Source organism: Galeopterus variegatus, unplaced genomic scaffold, assembly GCF_000696425.1.
Source record: "Galeopterus variegatus unplaced genomic scaffold, G_variegatus-3.0.2 Scaffold2979, whole genome shotgun sequence".
Classification (NCBI taxonomy): Eukaryota; Metazoa; Chordata; class Mammalia; order Dermoptera; family Cynocephalidae; genus Galeopterus; species Galeopterus variegatus.
In genome coordinates, this window is record NW_007729090.1 from 107,157 (window position 1) to 129,954 (window position 22,798).

At 45.2% G+C, this 22,798-nt stretch overlaps 1 protein-coding gene across 4 annotated transcripts in view; it reads right to left on the reverse strand.

Annotated features, from left to right (window-relative positions):
* The window catches only part of CYFIP1 (cytoplasmic FMR1 interacting protein 1), a 62,089-nt gene that overhangs the window by 28,803 nt on the left and 10,488 nt on the right, over nucleotides 1-22,798 (reverse strand). For 2 of the 4 annotated variants that reach the window (XM_008583616.1, XM_008583619.1), the window contains exons 9-19: nucleotides 22,267-22,358; nucleotides 20,404-20,521; nucleotides 15,816-15,938; nucleotides 14,757-14,882; nucleotides 8,122-8,288; nucleotides 6,729-6,876; nucleotides 4,864-5,017; nucleotides 3,486-3,642; nucleotides 2,459-2,555; nucleotides 1,329-1,405; nucleotides 1,115-1,223 (exon numbers count right to left, since the gene is read on the reverse strand). In XM_008583616.1, the coding sequence (XP_008581838.1) occupies nucleotides 1,115-1,223; nucleotides 1,329-1,405; nucleotides 2,459-2,555; nucleotides 3,486-3,642; nucleotides 4,864-5,017; nucleotides 6,729-6,876; nucleotides 8,122-8,288; nucleotides 14,757-14,882; nucleotides 15,816-15,938; nucleotides 20,404-20,521; nucleotides 22,267-22,358 (1,368 nt within the window). Of the gene's footprint in view, nucleotides 1-1,114; nucleotides 1,224-1,328; nucleotides 1,406-2,458; nucleotides 2,556-3,485; nucleotides 3,643-4,863; nucleotides 5,018-5,297; nucleotides 5,446-6,728; nucleotides 6,877-8,121; nucleotides 8,289-14,756; nucleotides 14,883-15,815; nucleotides 15,939-20,403; nucleotides 20,522-22,266; nucleotides 22,359-22,798 lie in introns of all 4 variants that reach the window. The other 2 variants (XM_008583618.1, XM_008583617.1) reach the window with 2 other exon arrangements.

The window sequence follows — 22,798 nt, forward strand, 5'->3', positions numbered from 1 at the left end:
TTTTTTTGTCTTTTTCCGTGTCCGGCAACGGATCGCAACCCTCAGTGTTGCCCCCGTACCGGACCGGGGACCGGGAACGGGATTGCAACCCTCGGTGCTGCTCCCACGCCTCACTCAGCCAGTGAGCGGGAACCGGTCTGTATGTGGGATCCGAACCCTCGGGCGGGAGCGCCACCGCGCTTCCCAAGCGGCGCACTATCCAGTGCGCCACCGGGCCGGCCCCAAAAATTTAAACATTTTTGATGAAATTATATATTTAGGTGTCATAACCAAATACCCTACTTTCCTGGAGCTGAAATTCTGCATGCAAAGGCCATAAAGGACTTCTGCAGTGTCCTTTGCACTGAATTTACCTTAAATCATGGGCAGAAAACATGAGCCTTACCGGACACACTGACGGATCTGGATCTGTCATTACAGCACTGCTTTCAGCAGTGTGCAGGACCTGTCTCTCACCACACAGAGTGGCCTGCACATGTCTCATTTTTCACAGGGGTTGCAATGACAGTAAGAGAAAATTACTCCATTTCTACTTCAGAGTCCTAAGAACATATCTGTACCTCAATGTAACTTCAACAATGTAGAAATATGGCAAAGCCCTGGTGAGAAATGTCCTAAAATGTGAATGGTGGTTATCCATAGATAGTAAAATTAAATGGAATTTTCCCTACAGTTCTCCACATTTTTAAAATTTTATTTTTTGTGATGTTTTTAAAAATGTGACAAAAACCAAGCACTGTAATCTTTATTTTAAACTCTTCATTCTGGCCAGGAGAAAGCTCGTCTGTGATATTCTGAGCTGACAGGCATTCCTCACCTTCAATCTATTGTATACTCTGGCTTTTCGGCTCCTGGAGAGGGGCCAACCCCTCTGGGCCACACCTGCTCCCAGGAGCACGTGTGAGGTGGCTGCAGAGTGCTGTGCATCTTTCCTTGTGTTAGATGTTATCCAATAGAAATTTTTTGTCTTTAAAAGTGTAATACTTTATAACGATGTTCACACAGTTACACAACATACTGAAATCTATGAAAACCTAGTTAGCTATAAGATAACCCCAATATTTTCCACATGCATTCCATGTTTTCACCATGGCTCAGGAGAGGCCTGACCTACCTGCACGTGCCTCTGCTTGAGCAGTGTCTCGTAGCGGTTGGACGGCGGCAGGTGGATTGTGGCTCCCTGATTCTTGCATTCTGATCGTAACCGTTTATCAAGAAGCAAACTAGTATAGAAGGAAGAGAATATTTTTCACACATTGTAAATTTTAATGAAACATCAGATCAAATTATCCAAGATTTCCTATCAAAATCACAAATCACATACTCACCTTCCTGCCATAACCTTATAATATGCAAATATCTGGTCTGCTAGCTTGTAAACAAATTGGTCAAAACATAGATTCACCTAAAGGAAAAGAAAGCACACATTAGATTTTGATTCCCTAAACCAAGATCAAATAACACAACTTAAAAACCAAAATATTTTAAGGCAACTAATTGAGGCTCTTACCAGGAAAGAGAAACTAGAAACCATCTGACTGTCCAACAACAGCAGATTAAATAAATTATGGTGTGGCCAGCAGTGACCACTACATAGCCAGTGAAAGTGATGTCAGAATTGTTCTTACTGAGGGAGAAAAACGTTCCTCTCTTAAATGCAAATGAATATGAAAAAAGTCCCTCTTCACCATGTGCTCCCAGGGTGCTAACGTGCCTTCCATCTGGCATCCCCACCCTCAGGAACCCCTGGCTTTCCCTGGAGCTGGAAGGCTGTGGTGAGCAAGGAGGTTGGTCAGGAGACACCCTGAGAAGCCACACCCTCGTTTGCAGACGGGGCTAGTATCACACCCTGCAACAGGATCAGAACACACGTGCTTAAGGGGAGAGGCCCAGGACCTGCAGGGCTGACAGATGGTGCCTGTATCTCAGGTGACCCAGGGACTGGGACATCTCTCTGAAGAACCACTTTCAGGTGGTCTTTGTGAAGAGGCATAGGAGGCCCTGATGCACAAATCAGTATGTTGAGGTAAAATTCTCTCATATCTTAAGCTGGAGAAGACTCATCTCCTCAGCCCTGTGTACGCTGACCTGATAATTCCACTTGTGAGACTTGTCCTCAAGAAATAATCTGACGCAAATAAAAAAGTATGTGCCAGGAAGTTCATTGAAGTCTACTTATAATAACCAAAAATAAAGTACTACAGAAAAAAATGGGCGATGCAGTGCAAAGATGGTGTTCACAACAGGAAACAGAGGGACACGGGCACTGGTCCCGGCGATTGATAGCCACGTGTTCAGACACGGAGAGGGAGGTGCGGTGGAAGCGCTCACACCAACATGCTAGTTCACTCATTAAACTGCCCTGTATTTTAAAGAAAGTTTAATTCCTTGAACACTCAGAGAAAAAGGAAATTAAATTAAAGAAAATTAAGAGGGACCGAGGCACCTGGGCCCTTACCTCTGCCTCGATTTCATCATAGAGAAACTGCTTGTTGAACCTGGTAAGCGCATAGTGGGCACTGTCGTTGTACAGGTCCAAGGAGTAAAGGACGTACCTGCAGAGGGCAGCGGGCGGTGGTCACTCCCAGCCTCCCACTCCATAAGAAATTTAACTCATTTTTTTCCTCTCATGTGAGGAAAAACAATTTCTTACTTCAAACACCAAACTGTGTTCCTGTCCAGAGCCCCTGGTAGCCGTGCCTGAGACCACCTGCCGCATATCCAAGGCCAGGGGAACGCCGGGGACAGCCATGTGGCCCATCCAATAGGGAGGTGCACACTCCCTTCAGGCCATGCACAGACGAGGGCTTCCACCTACCTGTGTCTTCTCACCATGCCTTAAACTTTTTCACCACGAGTATGTAGTATTTTTTTAAAAACAACAAAGTTGAGTTATTTTCTTATTTTAAGAATGAACCGACTTAAAAAAAAAAGATGAAGGTCATGGGTCACCCAGGTGTTACGAGGGATCCATGAAGACTGATAAGCAAAGAACTGACCTGCAGGATTGGTCCCCAATCATTCACTATAACCCACCCACCCCCCTTTTATTGCTTTCCCTTGCACGGACTTCATATGTTGAAAGACTCTGACCCCTCTGCCCTGGCAGAGCCTTGACCCCGAAAACCAAGCTGTTTCTTCAGTGCTTCCTTTCCCAATTTCATCTAGGTCAAAAGCTGTGCTGCCCAAGAGCCCACACCCCTACGTGACGAAGGCCCAGGAAGCCCAGGCTCACTCATCCCCCTGATCCATGTGCACGCCCAAGCCTCGCCCAGCACCCGTGCAAGGCAGGAGTTTGATCAGTTCCACTGCCCGAACTCCTGACATCAGTCTGAAGCCAAGAAACTGGCTACTTGTATTAATCTCCAAAGCTTTATACTCCAGGAAACACAATTTAAATGAAATGCTAAAAAGAGCCAAACTCCCCTCCCCCTCCTAGCTCCCAAATGCCTTCGAGGACACCCGTCACCACAGACAACACTCACTCCATCATGGATGCCTCCTTGGTCTCCAGGATGTGGTCTGTCAGGATCCAGGGCATCGACATCTCGATGGGGAACTGGATCCTCCTGCCCATGGTCAGCTCCAGGAAGAACTCTCGGAACCACAGCTGTGAGAGGTCACAGCACTGCTGCAGTGTTTCTTGAAGGATTCAAACAACACCACGTTATCTTCCCAAGCAGGAAGAGATTCAGCAGAGACAACAAGAGGGGGCTGTGTGCTGGTGCTGGCTCCTCCATTCTCAACCGCGACAGCCGTGCAGCGAGGATGGGACAGGAAGGGGTTGTGGCGCCTCACACCAGGGACAAGACCGGCTGGACTCTGCGCTTTCTGAGCAGGCAGTACCCTCCTGCCAGCAGAGGACTCATCAACCCTCTGAGCCTCTTGGTGGGGTTAGGGAGGGGGAAAATGTCCTTTTTAAAAGGAGAAATAAAAAAATGAGATCATGGGTTTTTTATTTAGAGTAAAAACCAATATCTAGGACACATCATTACAGGTACACTCAGGGGAGGTCTAGCTAATGTAAAAATACAGATTAAAAAAAATGTTTCTGGGCCGGCCCGGTGGCGCACTGGATAGTGTGCCGCTTGGGAAGCGCGGCGGCGCTCCCGTCTGAGGGTTCGGATTCCACATACAGACCGGTTCCCGCTCACTGGCTGAGCAAGGCGCGGGAGCAACACCGAGGCTTGCGATCCCGTTGCCGGTCCCCGGTCCGGTATGGGGGCAACACTGAGGGTTGCATCCGTTGCCGGACACGGAAAAATGACAAAAGACAAAAAAAAAAAAAATGTTTCTGTCCTTTCCTGGAGTTAACAACAAAAGCATTAGTATTTGCTCCAATCCCTGCAGCACCCCAGCCAAGACAGAAGTCTGCTACTCCAACCAAGAGACAGTGGCAAAGGAGTGGACACAGACCACTTGAGCACTCAGGAAACACCCACCAGTGCCCAATCAAGGTAGCTAGGTGTCACCTGGGACCAGGACTCACCTGGCTCAGGGCACCTCCCACCTGCCTGCACACCAAATCATGCGAGGGCTGTTTCTGATATCTATCAATGGGTCCCTTTCCAGGAGATGGTTTACATTTGCTTGTGCTTCTGACCCTGCATGGGCTGCAGAGACCTGGTGTTCATGTTGCAGGGCCAGCCATGCCGCACGAAGCACACAGCCAAGGCCAAGGCCAGCAAGGGAATGGGAGGAGCCTCAGGACGTATAGCCACCACCACAAAGGTTAGGACACATCACTGTCCAGGTGTGTGAAGGGGCCAGGGCAGGGGATGACCAGGCAGGCAAAAGCATTCTAGATAATGTTAGTGGTTTTAGAACATGCCGGGCTAGACGCTGGTCAGCAGTATCTCTTACCACTGAAATTTATCAAGTGAGTGTAGAAGAATGACTCTCGATGAAATTTTTCTATGTCCAATATGGTGGGCCCCTCAAGGCTACTTCTCAAGGTTTTCTTGGAACCACTTTTGTCTGCAATGAGGGACTCTAGCATGGTTCTCACCATGTAAAGCTGCATTATCCAAGGAAACATTTGTGGGGGAGAAAATATACACGGTACGTTAGTTACACCAAACTCAGAAAAACCACAGAAGGACAGCTTGCTACACCCTGACAGGAGGCGGCCCCGAACTGCACAGCCGAGCGCTCAGCCCAGCTCGGTGAGCTCCTCCAAAGAGGTCCAGTGCCCATCTAAGTGGCCAAGCTGCTGCTGCTTGAGGGAGAACAACCTGTTGTGGAGAAGTTCATCTCCACGCTACGAAGGTCAACAAGAAAAACAAACGATGTCTTACCACCAAAGGTTAAAAGAGGTGGATAGGTGTACGACTGCCTCAGAAACGTGTTTACCACATGCAAGAGCCTTTCCATGCCCAGAGACTTGAGCTGCCTCAGCAGCTCGGCAGAGCTCAAGGACTCGGCCATGGTGCGCACCAGGAAGAGCTAGACAGGACAGACAGGGAGGGGAGGCGGGAGAAAGCCGTTAGTCACAGGATACACACCCGGGTGGGGACGCGGGACAGACACAGGGGAGTGAAGGCAGGGAGGGCCGTCCTCGTGGAGAGGCCAGGCGCCTTCCTCCCAGACTTTTAAGACATTTCACACAGAGCCAGCAGTGTGCTTTGCCAGTAATTTCCTACAGAGTGACAGGAGCGAGAGGTTCCGGGTCCCAGATGGGAGCAGACAAGCAGAGGAGTGGATTATGTCAGGTGTGAGAGTCAGGGAGGGCCTGAGCACACCAGGAGGGAGGGCGACTGAAGGCCAGGACACACAGAAGCAATGCCACCATTTCCCAACTCTTCATCTTTAGGGATGACCGTTTGTAGACCCAACAGAAAAAAATCACAATCATGCACTTAAACACCCATCAAGAAACACAGTGCAAGTATGCATGAGGGTACTTCAAAACGTTTGTGGGAAACAGAATCAAAAGAGTGTGAATCTTTTCATGAATTTTGTGAAGTACTGGACATGTAGACTGCCACCTCTACTTTGGGAACAGGAGTTGAAATGGACTCAAATTCACTCTGAATGAAAATGAGCCAGAGATGTCTCTGCTAATGTTCCAGATTTACATGGGTAGGACCACAGAGGCAGCAGAAAAGACGCAGGCAACGCTTTCTTTGCCAGAGCCGACAGCGGTGACAGGGACGCCCACCCCCACCCAGCACGGACCTGCTCCCGGCCCAGGATGTACCTGCTCCCCACCCAGCACGGACCCGCCCCCGGCCCAGCACGGACCCGCCCCGGCCCAGCACGGATCCGCCCCCCACCCAGCACGGACCCGCCCCGGCCCAGCACGGATCCGCCCCCCACCCAGCACGGACCCGCCCCGGCCCAGCACGGATCCGCCCCCCACCCAGCACGGACCCGCCCCGGCCCAGCACGGATCCGCCCCCCACCCAGCACGGACCCGCCCCGGCCCAGCACGGATCCGCCCCCCACCCAGCACGGACCCGCCCCGGCCCAGCACGGATCCGCCCCCCACCCAGCACGGACCCGCCCCGGCCCAGCACGGATCCGCCCCCCACCCAGCACGGACCCGCCCCGGCCCAGCACGGATCCGCCCCCCACCCAGCACGGACCCGCCCCGGCCCAGCACGGATCCGCCCCCCACCCAGCACGGACCCGCCCCGGCCCAGCACGGATCCGCCCCCCACCCAGCACGGACCCGCCCCCGGCCCAGGATCGGCCGCCCCCATGAGCAGGGTGGAGGAGACGAGAACCTGCGTGCTGGAGGGTCCCACGGCGCGCCGCGGCACTTTGATGTCGAAGCCGCTCTTGGGGTCCTTCTCGCCCCGCAGGGCCGGGTCATTGAAGGGCTCCTGCCCCGTCTCCCAGTCGCACACGGTCTTCCTGATGGCCTGCAGGACACTGCACAGCCCCGTGCGGCGGTCAGCGAGGCCGGGCGTGTGGACAGACTAGCTCAACGCGAAATTTTAAGAGGTTGTCCTCCCGAGAACACTAGGGCTCCCACAAGATTTCACTTAGCTGCAACGTGCATCAACTGGCCCAGAAGCGAAGTTGCATTTCCTGGCCACTCACCACAGAAAGGCGGCCTGGGTCCTGCTGAGGGTCCGGGCCGAAGACCACAAACAGCCCCGACAGTGGAGCTGCACCTGCCTGCGGCCCCACACGCGCCAGGAGCCTGGGCACGAGCCCACGGGGTGGTGGGGAACGTGACCCGTGGCCGACAAAGCTCCACTTGCTGAGACCCCGGGGCACCTCGCGCTGATCAGACGCACCACCACGCGGACCTGGTCACCTCGTGTGGCACGTGTCAGATAATACGCTGCCCATTCCATAGGCTTTGTTGCTGGGGCTCTATTCCTTATCAAAGGCAAGCACTTTCTTTCTATACCTGGCGTGCCCAAGGCAAGTCCTATCTGTAAACACTACCCCTCTAAAGTCAGGAGGGACCCCGGGAGGCACGTGTCTGGACATCGTGCAGAACACACAGCACAGCGAGCCTCCTGTGAGGGTAAGCCCTTGCAAAACAGCAGGCAAGACTCGGGAAATGAAAACCTCGAGTTGACAGAAGGTAAACCAGTAAACCTCACATGGAAAATGTTATTAACACTAAAAATTAATACCATGCTGTGTGACAAATATTTGCAAATGCCCATAAGCTTCATTTTACATGAATGTCTGTGAAAGACAACTTTACCTAAAAGGCTCAACATTAAGAGAAAACAAGCTCAAGATCTGCACTGGATTTCTGCAATATCTACATAGCTTTTGACAGACTTGTAGGGCAGGCCACAAGAAATAAAAGCAAAAGTACTGAAGACAATACACTTTGAAAGGGGGATAGGGTGGGATTGTGTGTCCCCACAGGCCCAGGGAATCAGAATTGTCAGGCAGATTTTGATAAATTCCTATCCGCAGTAAATACTCCCTATCCCTAGTCTGCAGACTCCTTAAGACACTCTGTAGTTGAGGTGTTGGTTTGTTCATGTTAATAACTGGACCCACTGCATTACATTTAGAGCTAATTCACCAAAAGGGCATGTGGAGGCTGAAGGTAAGTGCATTGAGTCTATACATGAAAATTTAATTATCCCAAGTCTGTCTTAGGACTACTGGATGGAGAGTGAACGGGGTGTGCGGGCAGCTAACCTCTGGATGACGTTCTTCTTCTTCTTGATGGCCTGCCGCAGCGGCTCCCTGAGGGTCACCTGGGAGAAGTCCTGCAGTGCAGCGTAGACAGTGTGCCGGATGGCATGGTTGAACACACTCTCCATCCTCCCCATCAGCACCTGCAGGCCTTTGATCATGGCGATCACCTGCAGGGGACAGAGCTTTTAGCTCTGAGGGTGACCAGGGATGGCCCTTGTCAGGAGCAGCACCAAGCTTCATCTGCCTGGCACATGCCATGCTGGGAAGCTGCCTCCTCCTCGCGCACAGCTCCTCTCCCTGGCCCTCCCCATCAGAACATGAATGACTTGAGGACAAGGACACATCTGCCTCAAAACAAACCCACATCCACAAGGGCACTCCCTCCTGCAACAGACTTTGAATGGAAAAGAAATAAAAAGATTCAGGAAAGCAAATATGACATTAACAAGAAAAGAAATAAAGAGGTTACAGGAATTTGTAGCCCAAATCCCACTTGTTAAACAATAATGGCACATTCAATGAGTATGCATAAAAGTGGCCTGGAAAAGATGCACTAGACTGTGTAAAGTCCACCCCTGCAACGGCTTCACAGGCACTGTACCTTCCTAATTTCACACTTATGTTTCCGATATGTTTACTTTAGGGAATTGTTTGATGATTTTACATTGCTTTTCTAATCAAGCAAAAAGAAAAAAGGAAATTTCTATAAAAAATGCAAATGGGAAAAACTCATTTGAATGAACATGAAAATACTACATATTCAAATCCATAGGAAGCAGAAAAAGGCATGCCAAAAGGCAAGCAGACAATCAAAACACTGAAAATAATAATCACCTAGTATTCATTGTGAATTTCTAAAAAGAACAGCAAAATAACCTCCCCAAAGTAGAAGGAAATAAATAGCCACAAGAAAAATTAATGAAACAGAAAACAAGCATTATAATCAAGAGTAATCAACAAACACAAAGCTGTTTAATAAATAGTCAAATGCTCAGGAAGACTGACCAGAAAAAAAAAAGAGAGAAGGCACAGAGTACCAGCATTAAGAATGAAAAACTAACATTACTTCACACTTTACAGATATTAGGAGATTATGAGAATATACTTCCATAGGACAGACATACAGATCAACAGAATAGAATTAAGAACCCAGAAATAAACCCTCCCATTTATAGCCTATTGATTTTCAATAGGGTGCCAAAACATTCAATGCGTAAAGATGATCTTTTCAACAAACAGTACTGGACAACTGGATATCTCTCCATGTGCAAAAGAATAAAGTTGGACCCCTGTGCAGGAAAAGGTTAATTCAGCAGACCTAGATTGCTCAAACCCTGAACATTTCCAAGAAAGGCCTATCCTCAGGACTGGCCTTTGGTTGACATCTAAGAACTGAAATCTGAGCCTTGGGAATATTCTGTCTGCAAAGAGTGTTTTTTGTATGCCCATGGCCTTGGACCATTGCTGTACTAGTTTGACCAGATAGTTTATGCTAACAATGTGACTAATGGTGACCACCTGTTTTTGATCTGTGGGCCTAGAATCTTTATGTTTTTTTTTGGGGGGGGGGTTGCCTAGAATCTGAGTAGTTGAGGTCAGCCACATATGCCTGACATCCCCCCAACCCCCCAATAAGAACCCTGAACACCAAGGTTCAGGTGAGCTGTCCTGGTTGGCAATGTCCCATGCAATTGCAATAGTAGGAGGGGACATCTAGAAATTTGCACCTGGTTTCTCCTGGACTTCTGCCATGCATCTTTTCCCTTTCCTGATTTTAATCTGTATCTTGTCACTGTAATAAAGCATAGTAGCCTTGAATATAACAACTACTGAGTCCTGTAAGTCATAATGATTCCTTGAATTTGAGGGTGACTTACAGACCCTTGACACAATGCTTACCTCACACTATATAAAAAATTAACTCAAAATGGATCATATATCCAAATTAAGAGGTAAAACCATAAAACCCTTAGAAAAAAACACAAAAGGAAATCTTTACGACTTGGGTTAGGCAACGGTTTCTTACATATGACCTCAAAAGCACAAGCAACAAAAGAAAAATAAATTGGACATCATCAAAATTAAAAACTTTTGTTCTTTTAAAGACCCCCTTGCCCCCCATTAAAAAACTAAAAAGATGACCCATGGAATGGGAGAAAATACTGAAAATCATTATGTCTGGTAAGGAACTGGTATCTAGAATATATATTTTAAAAACCCTTAGAACTCAATAACAAAAAGACAACTCAATTAAAAAATAGGAATAGGATCTGAATAGACATTTCCCCAAGGAATATAGAATACACACAAATGGCCAATAAGCATATGAAAAGATGCTCAGTGCCATTAGTTATTAGGCAAATGTGGAGGGTACTAACATTATTAGGCACATGTATTTTACAGGGCTGAACTTTTTAGAATTGCATATAGAAATATTAAGCTTGGGAAAGACAGAAAACTTTTCCTAGGCTAAAGTCTCTGTTGTAGATAAAGAATTGTAACATGGCAAAAATGCTGGCTCTAAGGACAGATGTCCTTGGTGCAGCTAAACCTAATGATTGTTGCCATGACGAATATCTTACTGTTCTTTTTGTAACCACCTATGTTCTTTTTCTGTAACTTTCCTGCCTGGACAATAAAAACTGAGAGAAAACCTCGTTCAGGGTTAGTTTCCAAGAATTCTAATCCCTTGAAGGATTTGCCTGGAATTAACCCTTTTGGGGCCTCTTTCTCTCACTGCTCAGAAGAAATGCGCTTTGAGTAATCCTTTGCATCTCCGTCACCTGGGGGAGAGGTGACAGGAAAATGCAAATCAAAACCACAATAAGTTACCACTTCACATGCACTAGGATGGCAAGAATAAAAAACACAGATAATAACAAGTGTTAGTAAGGATATGGAGAAACTGCAACCCTCGTGTACTGCTGGTAGAAATGTGCTACCACTTTGGAAAACTACCTGGTAGTTTCTCAAAGTGTTAAACACAGTGTTACCATATGATCCAGCAATTCCACTTCTAGGTATATAATCAAAAGAAATGAAAACATGCATCCACACAAAAACTTGTACACGAAAGTTAATAACAGCATTATTCATAATAGTGAAAAGGTGAAAACAAACCAAATGTCCCTCAACTGATGGACGGATAAATAAAAATGTGATATATCTGTGCAACAGAATATTATTCAATCACGGAAAGAACAAAAATACCTGTGTGAACCTTGAAAACACCCTGCTAAGTGAGAGAAGCCAATCACACAGGACCACACATCGTATAATCCATTTATATGAAGCGTCCAGAGTAGGCAAATCTACAGAGTCAGAAAGACTGGTGGTTGCTGGGGTTGAAGGGAGGGAAGAATGCTAATAACGAGTGTGAGGCTTCTTTCTGAGAGAACAAAAATGTTCTAAATTTGATTGTGATCACACAACTCTGTGAATATACCTAAAGCACTCAATTTCACACTTTATATGGGTGTATTGTACGGTATGTGGAAAAAAAAAAGGATGCTACCAAAATAATGAACTTATTATGAAAACTTATTTACTTTGAAATAAATCTATTGGCATTTTTATCAGGATATGAATAAATCTATAGCTGATTTGACGTAGAAATGACAAACTAAGTCTTTTTTTGTATATTTCTTATTATGAAACTTATTATGAAAAATATTGTCAAAAATTAGAAAACAGAAAAATTCTCTGAAAATATATCTTACCAAAACTGATACAAGAAGAAATAGAAAATCCAAATACGTCTATATATAATGAAGAAACTGAACGTTTCAAAAAACACACCCAAAAGAGAAGGCTTCACCAGTAAATGCTAGCAAGCATTTAAGGGAGAAATAATGTGAACCTCACACAAACTCTTCCAGACGTTAGAAAAGAAGGGAGCATTTTTTTTTTTCCTTCCCTTTTTGTCTTTTTTCGTGACCGGCAATGGATCGCAACCCTCAGTGTTGCGCCCATACCGGAATGGGACCGGCAACGGGATCGCAACCCTCGGTGTTGCTCCCGCACCTCGCTCAGCCAGTGAGCGGCCGGTCTGTATATGGGATCCGAACCCTCGGTGGGAGCGCCGCCGCGCTTCCCAAGCGGCGCACTGTAGCAGTGCGCCACCGGGCCGGCCCAAGAAGGGAGCATTTCATGAGTCATTTTACGAAGTCAGCATCCAAAAAACCTGAATTAAAGCTTATAAAACAGTAATATTACCTACTCTATAGGTGTGAGCTGAGCACAGTGACTTCTTTCCCCAAAGTACACTGTGGAAAGGGGGGAGGTAACTTTACAACAGAGACACCTGACAGATGTGATCCCAGCCACGTGCTGGAGGTCAGCATTGCCTGTGGTAAGCCACTAGGACAGTGCCCATGATGTGTGTGGCGAGAAGGGCTCTTCCTTGCTACGGTCTTCCTCCCCAGACCCAAAATCCCAGTCAAATAAGAAAAAAATAAAAACATCAGGTAAATCCCTACAAAATATCTGAGTAGTGCTCCTCAAAACTATCAAGGTCATCACAAACAAGGAAAGTCTGAGTAACTGTTGCAGCCAAAAGGAGCCTAAAGAGATATGACGATTAAATGTCATGTGGGATCCTGCATCAGAAAACATTATAGAAAAAATGACAAAATAAAGTATGGAGTTTAGTTAATAATAGTATATCAATATTGATTTATTAATTGTAACAATATTAATGTAAGATATTAATAATAAGGGAAAATGGGTATGTGGGTACTCTCTATACCATCTTTGCAATTTTTCTATAAATCTAAGTGTTCTAAAATAAAAAGTTAATTTTTCTAAAAATGCAATATTAAAGGTTACTCTCACTCATTAACTTTGATAGAAAAATCCTAAGTAAAATATTAGCAAACTATATCCGGGCATATGCAAAGAGGATAATATAGCATAATCAAGATGAGTTTGTACATGGAACGCAGGGCTAGCTTGACAATAAGAACTCAATCAAAGAAAAAAGTGAAAAACTAAAAAAATCCAATCAAGGGAAACACACCACATTATTGGAATAAAAAAGTCATATGAGTATTTCAGTAGATGCAAATATTAACAAAATTAATATATATTCATAATATGACCTCTTAGCAAACTAGGAATAGAAGGCAACTTCCTTAATCTGAGGAAGGGTGCCCAGGATGGCCTACAGCAGGCACGTCCTAAGGCAAATGCTGGAAGCTTCCCCCTGAGACAGAGGCCAGACAAGGATGTCTGCTGCCTCCACTCTATGTACCAACTAGAGACCTACCCAGTGGGATTAAAAAAGAAAAAAGAAAAGACAGAAGGATGGAAGAAAAAAAGCTGTCATCAATTATAGATGATATGATCGTTTAAGGAGAAAACTCAAAAGAATGTATGGATAATTCATCAAAATTAACAAGTGAGTTTAGACAAGTTGGTACATATAAGGAAAAAATAATCTTAAAATTTTACATTTTAAACACCAGTGACAAACATTTAGAAAAATTTTTAAATATACTGTCTATAATACCCAACACCTGAAAATAAAGCTAACAAAAGATGTCCCATATTTCTGCAGTTTATAAAACAGAAATAAAAGACAATCTGCACAAATGAAGAGATATACTATACTCAAAAAAAGACATGCTTGTCATTTCTACCTAAAATGATCTATAGATTTATTCTTCTTTTTTTTTTTTTTAAAGATGACTGATAAAGGGATTTTAACCCTTGACTTGGTGTTGTCAGCATGACGCTCTCCCAAGTGAGCTAACCGGCCATCCCTATATGGGATCCGAACCCGTGGCCTTGGTGTTATCAGCACCACACTCTCCCAAGTGAGCCACGGGCCAGCCCTGATTTATTCATATCCTAATAGAAATGCTAACAGGTTTAACTGTGGAATATAAAAAGCTGATTATAAATTGTATAGGAAAGTACAAAGGCAAGAATAACCAAGGAGTTCCTGAGATGACAGACACACGCACCAGGCATGGGAGATCCGTGTGCAGCTGAAGTGCTGTTGGACAAGGATGCACACACAGGCCAGTGGATTAGAACAGAGAGCAGGAATGCACCACACATGCAGTGACCCTGATTTACTACAAAGTTGACAAGATAGAGCAGTGGGTGGGAAGGGAGTAGAGTGTTTCAAAAATTTTCAGGTGAATTTCAGATCTCAATGTGAAAGGCAGAATAGGAAAATATCCAGAAGACAGTGCAGGAGAATATCATCATGGGCCTATGGTACGCAAAGATTCTTTAAAGAAGACAGGAAAAGTACACTATAAAAGAAAAGAACTTCTGTCCATCCGAAGGCCACGAGGAGTGTGTGGAGCCATGTCACACACCCGAGAGCATGGAGTGGGGCCGCTTCTCCTCCGGCTCGTGTCCCCGATCCGAGAAACTGCCCCCATGCACAACTCACAGCACGTGACAGCCTCGACCACCTGCCCACAGGGAGCATCAGCGCACACCGGGAACCACAACCACCCTTTCTCTACCTATTTTTTCCTATTCTGACCATGCAAAGGGCAGCCCTATGTAGAAGCAAGGATGTGAGGCAGGCAGTTTTTTCTGAGTTTCTGCTTGTGCTCCTGACAGGGAAGGCAGTGGGAGGCAGAGCGTGTGAGAAGGACGGACAGACAGCGGCTCACCTCCACCAGGGCGAACTTCTCCTCGCTGGTGTAGTTGTAGCGTGTGGCCCGCTCATACTCCTCCGCGTTGTCGGGGCAGTCCTTGTTGGAGTACTTGTCAGTGGGGTGCACAAGTTTCCATGAATACTGTGAGGAGAGACATTCAGCACTGAAGGCTACCTGCTTGACTTCGGTCTGACACACATGGCCATACTAGAGCCACCAAAAGGTGAGAATCTGCTGCATTATGAGAGTCACACACACACACTGTCCATTTCCATGAAAGGGCAAACACCCTGGCCGTGTGACTTCAGATTTAAGAAACACACCGGGCAACAGGGCCTGGATTTTGTGTGTTGAATTTCTAAGACTCTAGGCCTTTCATCACTATTAAAAATGAGAATTTCCTTTCAAATGATTATGTACCAATATGATCATTTTATCTGATTCAAATAAACCACAAAGGGGAAACACTTACAACTTACAGGTATTTAAATCTTTTTATGGCACCAGAAACAATTTTTTTTTTTTTTTTTTAAAGATGACCGGTAAGGGGATCTTAACCCTTGACTTGGTGTTGTCAGCACCACGCTCAGCCAGTGAGCGAACCGGCCATCCCTATATGGGATCCGAACCCGTGGCCTTGGTGTTATCAGCACCGCACTCTCCCGAGTGAGCCACAGGCCGGCCCACACCAGAAACAATTTTACTAATATTAAACAAAAGACAGTAATGGCTAGAGCCCCAAAAGGAAAATGTTTTTAAAAATGAGAATCAAAGACCATAATAATGGTACGAATTTAATTCCATTGATATATTTTAAAAGATGAGGCCCTTAATTTATAACACATCAATGAAATGGACCTTGAATCACCTTAGAACATTTATATTGTTCCATATTCTTATTTCTAGGGTCAAAGACTTAAGAAAAGCTGATTTGTTCTTGATCCAAAGTTAATGCAGAAAAAATATCTAGTCAATTTCATGACAGCTTGGGAAGAAAAGCACTTCTAACCAAGCAGGAGGTGGCTGTGCTTTCAGTTCCTTGAATTTCCAAACACACAGGAGCGCAGCACCTACCACTTCCATTACGTGTGCGCTCCACTGTGACAGCAGCTGCAGGCCCTGCAGGGCCAGGTCGAAGAGCTTCCGGTACTCTGCGTCCGTCTTCTGGGCCTCCTGGCGGCCCGACCCAGTGACCACCTAGACCACAAACATCAAGAGAAAAACTACAGACACGTTTACCTGCAGACCCCACAAACTGAGTCTAGGAATCTATCCTAAAGTCACATGCGCAAAAATACAAAACGATTTAGCCACAAAACCCTCCCCTGCAGCAGAAGGAGGGCAACCTCAGAGTCTGAACAACAGGTGCTCTGCAGCTCTCAAAAGCAAAGGAAAAGGTGCTGCCAACCCCCAGAGGGATCTTCTGGATGTGGTGTTAGGAGAGACATATGCTTCCCAGTACAGGAGAGCCAGTGTGTCATGAGTGTCTGCTTACATCAAAAGATAAAAATTTAAATTCAGAAGGGGTAACCCAAGGGAAGGAAGGGATAGGGTGGAAGGGAAGGCAGGCTTCTCTGAATATATCATTTTTAGATGTGACATTGGAACCATGAAGTATTTCATGTAATTGAGAAATAGGATTAAATTAGAAGGAAAAAGTAATCCCTAAAATTCAAATGAAAAATGGAACAATGGATAGAACTGTGTATCAAGATGACACCATGAGCACTCAGAGAGGAACCACTCCAAGCAGCTTTGAAACACCATGGTTTAACACCTCTAAAGGAAGAAATGTGAAAGTCAAAATTACTTGTAAAACAAATCTTAAAACAATTTTTGGTCATTGTAATTAGTAGTGCTGGTATTGTTAGATTGCTACCGGGGTCACTAAGAACAAGGATTTCCAGCATGGGAGAAAAAGGAGAAAGACAGAATAAACCTGAAGTAGACTGACTTCAAAATAGTGCTAAAAAAGAATTGATTTGTTAACTTAGATAATGCTAGGGAACCAATTATTTTAAAAACTGAAGCATAAAGCTCAGGAAATCAAGCTACAACCCTGATTCACCTGCAAGAACTAGACCTCAGAGCAAGGCTCCTCTGTCCCAAGGAGCAGCGAGGGAAAGACGAAACTTGAACACCACCATTCCACAGCCCTAGAGAATTCATGAGTCTGTGCAGCAGACAGGCCACGTTACAGTGATGCAGCTGCACGCTGTGTGTCTGCAGCAGTCCATGGCACAGCCCATGAAGGGCCACGTGGGCTGAAAGAACAGAGTCTGATCAGGCCCCCAGATCTAACTACCAATGTGCTGGAAGCACAGGGGACAGAGGTCACGGCACAGGACACCACAGGGAGTGAGAGACAGAAAAGAAACATATCTTCAAAGAGACAAACCAACCAACTCAGTGTCTGGATCTTATTTATTTATTTTTTTTGTCTTTTTCCGTGTCCGGCAACGGATCGCAACCCTCAGTGTTGCCCCCGCACCGGACCGGGGACCGGCAACGGGATCGCAACCCTCGGTGTTGCCCCCGCGCCTCGCTCAGCCAGTGAGCGGGAACCGGTCTGTATGTGGGATCTGAACCCTCGGGCGGGAGCGCCGCCACGCTTCCCAAGCGGTGCACTATCCAGTGCGCCACCGGGCCGGCCCCCTGGATCTTATTTTGGATCCTGAGGCAAACGAACTTGAAAAAATAAACCATTTATGAGTCGACTGGGGAAATGCAAGTAATGACCAGCTATTCAACACTGAAGAATACTTAATGTTTTTAAGTCTAATAATAATATTATGGTTATGTTTTAAAAGAGTCCTTACAAGGAGACATGAGAAACAGCTGCAGAGGCACTGCTGCATTGTCCTGGATTTGTTTCAAACTGACCCGGGCCGTGGCACAGTGCTGGGCGAGAAAGCTGTGACAGTGTCTGAGATGGTGCAAGGCCACAATTGGTCCCTCTCCCTCCTGTGCTCAAAAATTCACAATATGAGGAGTTTAAAAAAACTGCCCAGAACTTAGAGCTGGTCACTGTCAGAAGGTGACCAGTCTGGGGACTCTGGGAGGTGATGTGGCCTGTGCAGGTGGCACCACTGACCTTCTCTGAATGACTTGAACCCGGCTGCCATCCCAGCTCAAAATAAATCCTTACCCTCTAGTCAAAAGAAACTGAGTAAACAACCTGAAAATGAAATTAACAACTCCACTTTTAATAGCATCAAAAAGAATAAAATACTTAAGGATAAATTTAACAAAAGAAGTATAAGACTTGTACTCTAGAAATGACAAAACATTGTTGAAAGAAATTAAAGAATGGGAAGATATCTCATATTCATGGATTAGACAATTCACTATTGTTAAGATGGCAATACTTCCAAACTGATCTACAGATTCAATGCAATCCCTATCAAAATTCCAGTTGCCATTTTGCAGAAATTGACAAGCTGATCCTAAATTCAAATGAAAATTCAAGAGATCCACAAACAATACTGGCAAAAAAGACAAAACAATCTTGAAAAAGAGCATAGTTGGGATTCTCACACTTCCCAATTTCAACCTTATTACAAAGCTATGGTAACCAAGAAAGTGTAGCTCTAGCACAAGGATATGCATGTGGACAGTGGAACAGAGTGAGTCTACAAGTAGACCCGGGTGATCACAGTCAATTGATCTGAGGAGAGCACCTGTATGAGGAAAGAATAATCTTTTTAACAAATAGTGCTGCAAAAACTTAATGTCATACACAAAAGAATGAAACCAAACCCCATCTCACACCATATGCAAAAATTAACTCAAAATGTAGTGTAGATCTAAATGCAAGAGTTAAAGCAACAAAACTCTAGAAGAAAACAAGGGGGTAATGCTTTCTGACCTTGGGTAAGGCAATGGTTTCTTCAAAGAAGAAAAAGCACAAGCAACAACAAAAATATATATAATTGAATACCAAAAACTGAAAATTATGCTTCAAAGGACATCATCAAGAAAAGTGAAAAGACAACTCATAGAATAGGGGAAAGTATTTGAAAATCATCTGTCAAATGAGGACTGGTATATAGAACACATAAAGAACTCACACAACTTAGTAAAAAAGGCAAATCACCCAATTGAAAAACGGGCAAAGGATCTGAATAGACATTTTTGAAAAGAGGCCAACTAGCACATTGAAAAGATGCTGAACATTATTAGCTGTTAGGGAAATGTAAATCAAAACACAACCAGATACTACCTCACATTCACCAGAATAGCCAGGATCAAAGAAACTAACAAGCGTTGGTGAGGATATGGATGTGGAGAAACCAGAGCCCTCACACATGCTGGTGGGAGTGTAAAATGGGCATCCACTTTGAAAATAGCGTGGCAGTTCCTCAGATGTTAAACAGAGTGACATTATCCACTCCTAAGTATGTACCTGAAAGGAATGAAAACTTACTCCACACAAACATTGCACACTGATGTTCATAACCCAAACGTCCATCGACTAATGAATGGATACACAAAATGTGGTATATCCATGTAATAGAATATTATCCAGCCATGGAAAGAAATAAAGTACTGATACATGCCACAACATGGATGAGCCTTGGGAACAGTGTTAAGTGAAAGAAGCCAGTCATAAAAGACCATATATTCTATGATTCCACATATAAAAAATGTCCAGAATAGGCAAATCCATAGAGACAGAAAGTAGGTGGTCAGGGGCTGGGAAGGGGGGGCATGGCTGCTAGTGGGTATCAGGTTTCTTTTTAGGGTAATGAAATTTTCAAAAATGGGTTGTGATGATGATCACACAACTCAACAATCTTTGAACTGTGCAACTTCGTGGGTGAATTGTACAGTATGTGAATTACGTCTCCATAAATCTCTTAAAAAATAAACTGAGCAAAGCATTCAAAGGTAGGTTTTTTCCTTATTAAAACCATCATCTCATTATAAAGGTGCTACTTCACACCCCAGAAGGAAGGAAGGGAGGAAGTGCATGGTGTAAAACACCTATTTGGAGGGGTATGACCAGCTCTCCACGTTGTGTAAGAGCTTCCCCTTAACCTGGTTTATGATCACATCCTGAAGTCACAGGGGGCTGGCCCCTGATTCCCACCCTGCAGGCTGTGCTGGTCACTGGAGCTGAGACAAGAGCAGGCAAACACGCCACAGGCTCCAACACCTGCCGGGGCCTGCACTGGGGGGCAGAGGAGGCCCCGATGCATATGCATTACTGGGCTCTTTTTCAGTCATTTTGGTCACATGGTGACTAGTGTTTGGTGGTTGGGGGACAGGGAAGCTCATCATCCTGCAGTGGGTGTGGACGATGTCCACAGGGTTGCCCTGTAATATTCAAGATCCTCCTGCTCACCTCTAGCCTCAGGACTCCCTTTCTTTCCGGATGTCCTACCTTCTCCACTCTCTTCTAGCTGCTTGGAATCATGACACTAACCTAGGAAATGTCACTTAATTAATGGCCTCTTCTCTGTCCTTTCTTTTGGGAAGTCTATTATGCTTTCCTGAAAAAAAGATGCTTTTTACACAGCTGAACTCAGACAACACCAATTTCACTGCCTTGTCAATGATAATGGGTACTTTTTAGTAGTATGAAATTATGTTTTTCAAAGCAATTAACATTAATATTTGGGTGCAGAAGAATACAGGCGACACTCGGGTGCCCACGCACCTCGCTGTTGCTGTAGCGTGCCAGTTCTGAGATGAAGCGCATGTGGTCCTCGCGGATCTGGATCATCTGCTCGCAGATGTTGTACTGCGGGCTGCTGCTGGAGGATGTGCAGGTCCATCTGGTCACAGAGGGAAAAGACCTGCATTACCTGAGGAGGCACCAGCACAATGCTGATGCACAGCAACAGCAGGGATGGCTGAGGACATCTTGTGTGGCCCTAGAGCCATGCAAAATGGTTTCCATATTTTTAACAGGTTGTTTAAAAAAAGAAAACGAAACAAGATTATGTGACAGGCCATCTATGGCCTGTAAAGCCTAAAGTATTTACTATCTGGCATTTACAAAAAAAGTCTGCCAACCCCTGAGACTGAGATACAGCTTCATTTGTCAAAATCATAGTGACCACAGGTTGGCAACCAGCAAAAGTCAATAAAAGCATCCTGTAAGGCTCGATTGGCTATGTGGAATCTACGAGAAAGAGTACAGTAGTCCCCCCCCTTACCCACAGTTTGGCTTCCCATGGTTTTAGCTAGCCATAGTCAACCATGATCTGAAAATAGGTGATACAGTACAATAAGACATTTTGAGAGAGGGGCCACATTCACATAACTTGTATTATAGTATATTGCTATAATTGTTCTATTTTATTATTAGTTACTGTTGTTAATCTTACTGTGCCTAATTTATAAATTAAAATTTGTCATAGGTATGTACGCATAGGAAAAAGCCATTAACATAGGGTTCGGTACTACTGTGGCTCAGGCATTCATGGGAGTCTTGGAATGTATTCCCAGTGGGTGAGGGGGGCTACTGTATTGTGTATTTATTATCATTTGTAACTGTGAGCTACAGATCCTTTGTAAGGGAGGTTGCACAGCTTTCTCTGTACAGGGCCAGACAGTAAACATTTTAGGATCTGTGAACCACACTGTCTATGTCACATAGTCACCCTTTGATTTTTTTTAAGACAGCCTTTTTTTTTTTTCCCCTTTTTGTCTTTTTTCGTGTCCGGCAACGGATCGCAACCCTCAGTGTCACGCCCGTACCGGACCGGGACTGGCAACGAGATCGCAACCCTCGGTGCTGCGCCCGCACCTCTCTCAGCCAGTGAGCGGGAACCGGTCTGTATGTGGGATCCGAACCCTCGGCGGGAACGCCGCCACACTCCTAAGCGGCACACAGTAGCAGTGTGCCACCGGGCCGGCCCTAAGACAGCCTTTTAAAAAGGTAAAGACCATTCTCAGTTCTAGGGATCTTACAAAAACAGGCCTGGGCTGATTTGGCCCTCAGGTGACAGTTCTGTAAACTCAATTAACACATACACACACATCCCACCCCTGTAGGACTGGCTGCTAAGCATTCGCCAGCACAGCACCACCTGAGAATTGCTTCACACTTCCATGTTCCTGAGCAGCACCATCCAGTGGAAATCTCTCGGACAATGGTAAGACTCTGTGCTGTTCAATACTGTAACCACTAGGGCCGAGCCCGTGGCGCACTCAGGAGAGTGTGGCGCTGGGAGTGCAGCAGCACTCCCGCCGAGGGTTCGGATCCTATATAGGGATGACCGGTGCGCTCACAGCGCTCACTGGCTGAGCACGGTGCGGCCGGTCTCAAAAAGGACAAAAAAAAATACTCTAACCACTAACTACTGAACGTTTGAAATGTGACTGTGCTACAAAGGAAATTAAGTTTTAAACTGCATTTCTTAATGAGTTTAAATGTAAACAGCCATATGTGGCAAGGGCTACCATATCGGACACTGAGCTCCAGACCATTGAGAATGTCCAAGGAGAGTGTTATGAAACTGCACGACGAGGACATCATAGACAGCTCAACTGAGCAGCTTTCCTCTCCTCCTACCGAGACTTGTTCTCCTCATAGTGGGCGCTCGTCTTGATGTATCTCGCCAGTTCTATTTGCATGTCCCCGAACAGCGGAACCACCTGGAGCTGCTGTAGTCAAAAGACAAAAAAAAACCAGGTCATTATGTATGTTTAGTCACCAAGCACATAAGCACAAGGAAAATGACTAATGCTAATAATTACTTTGGGTTGAAAGCTACTTCGTAAATCGCCTACTACAAAAAAGTGTAAGGAACTCCTTCCTTTACTTTGAGAAGAACAAAATACAATTTGAGAACCAGCACACCTACACACTATTCAATATTAAAATTAGCATACCTTGTAGCTATATCCAGTCATTTTGTAAAAACTGCATTTCTATATACTAGCAACAAACAATTAGAAAACAAAAATTTTAAGAATCTGCAATAAATAGCATAAAAAAAACCACAAATAAATCTAATGAAAGATATGCAAGACCTCCAAACAAAAATATGATCCATAAGCTGGCCGGTTAGCTCAGATGGTTACAGCACTGGCTGATAACACTC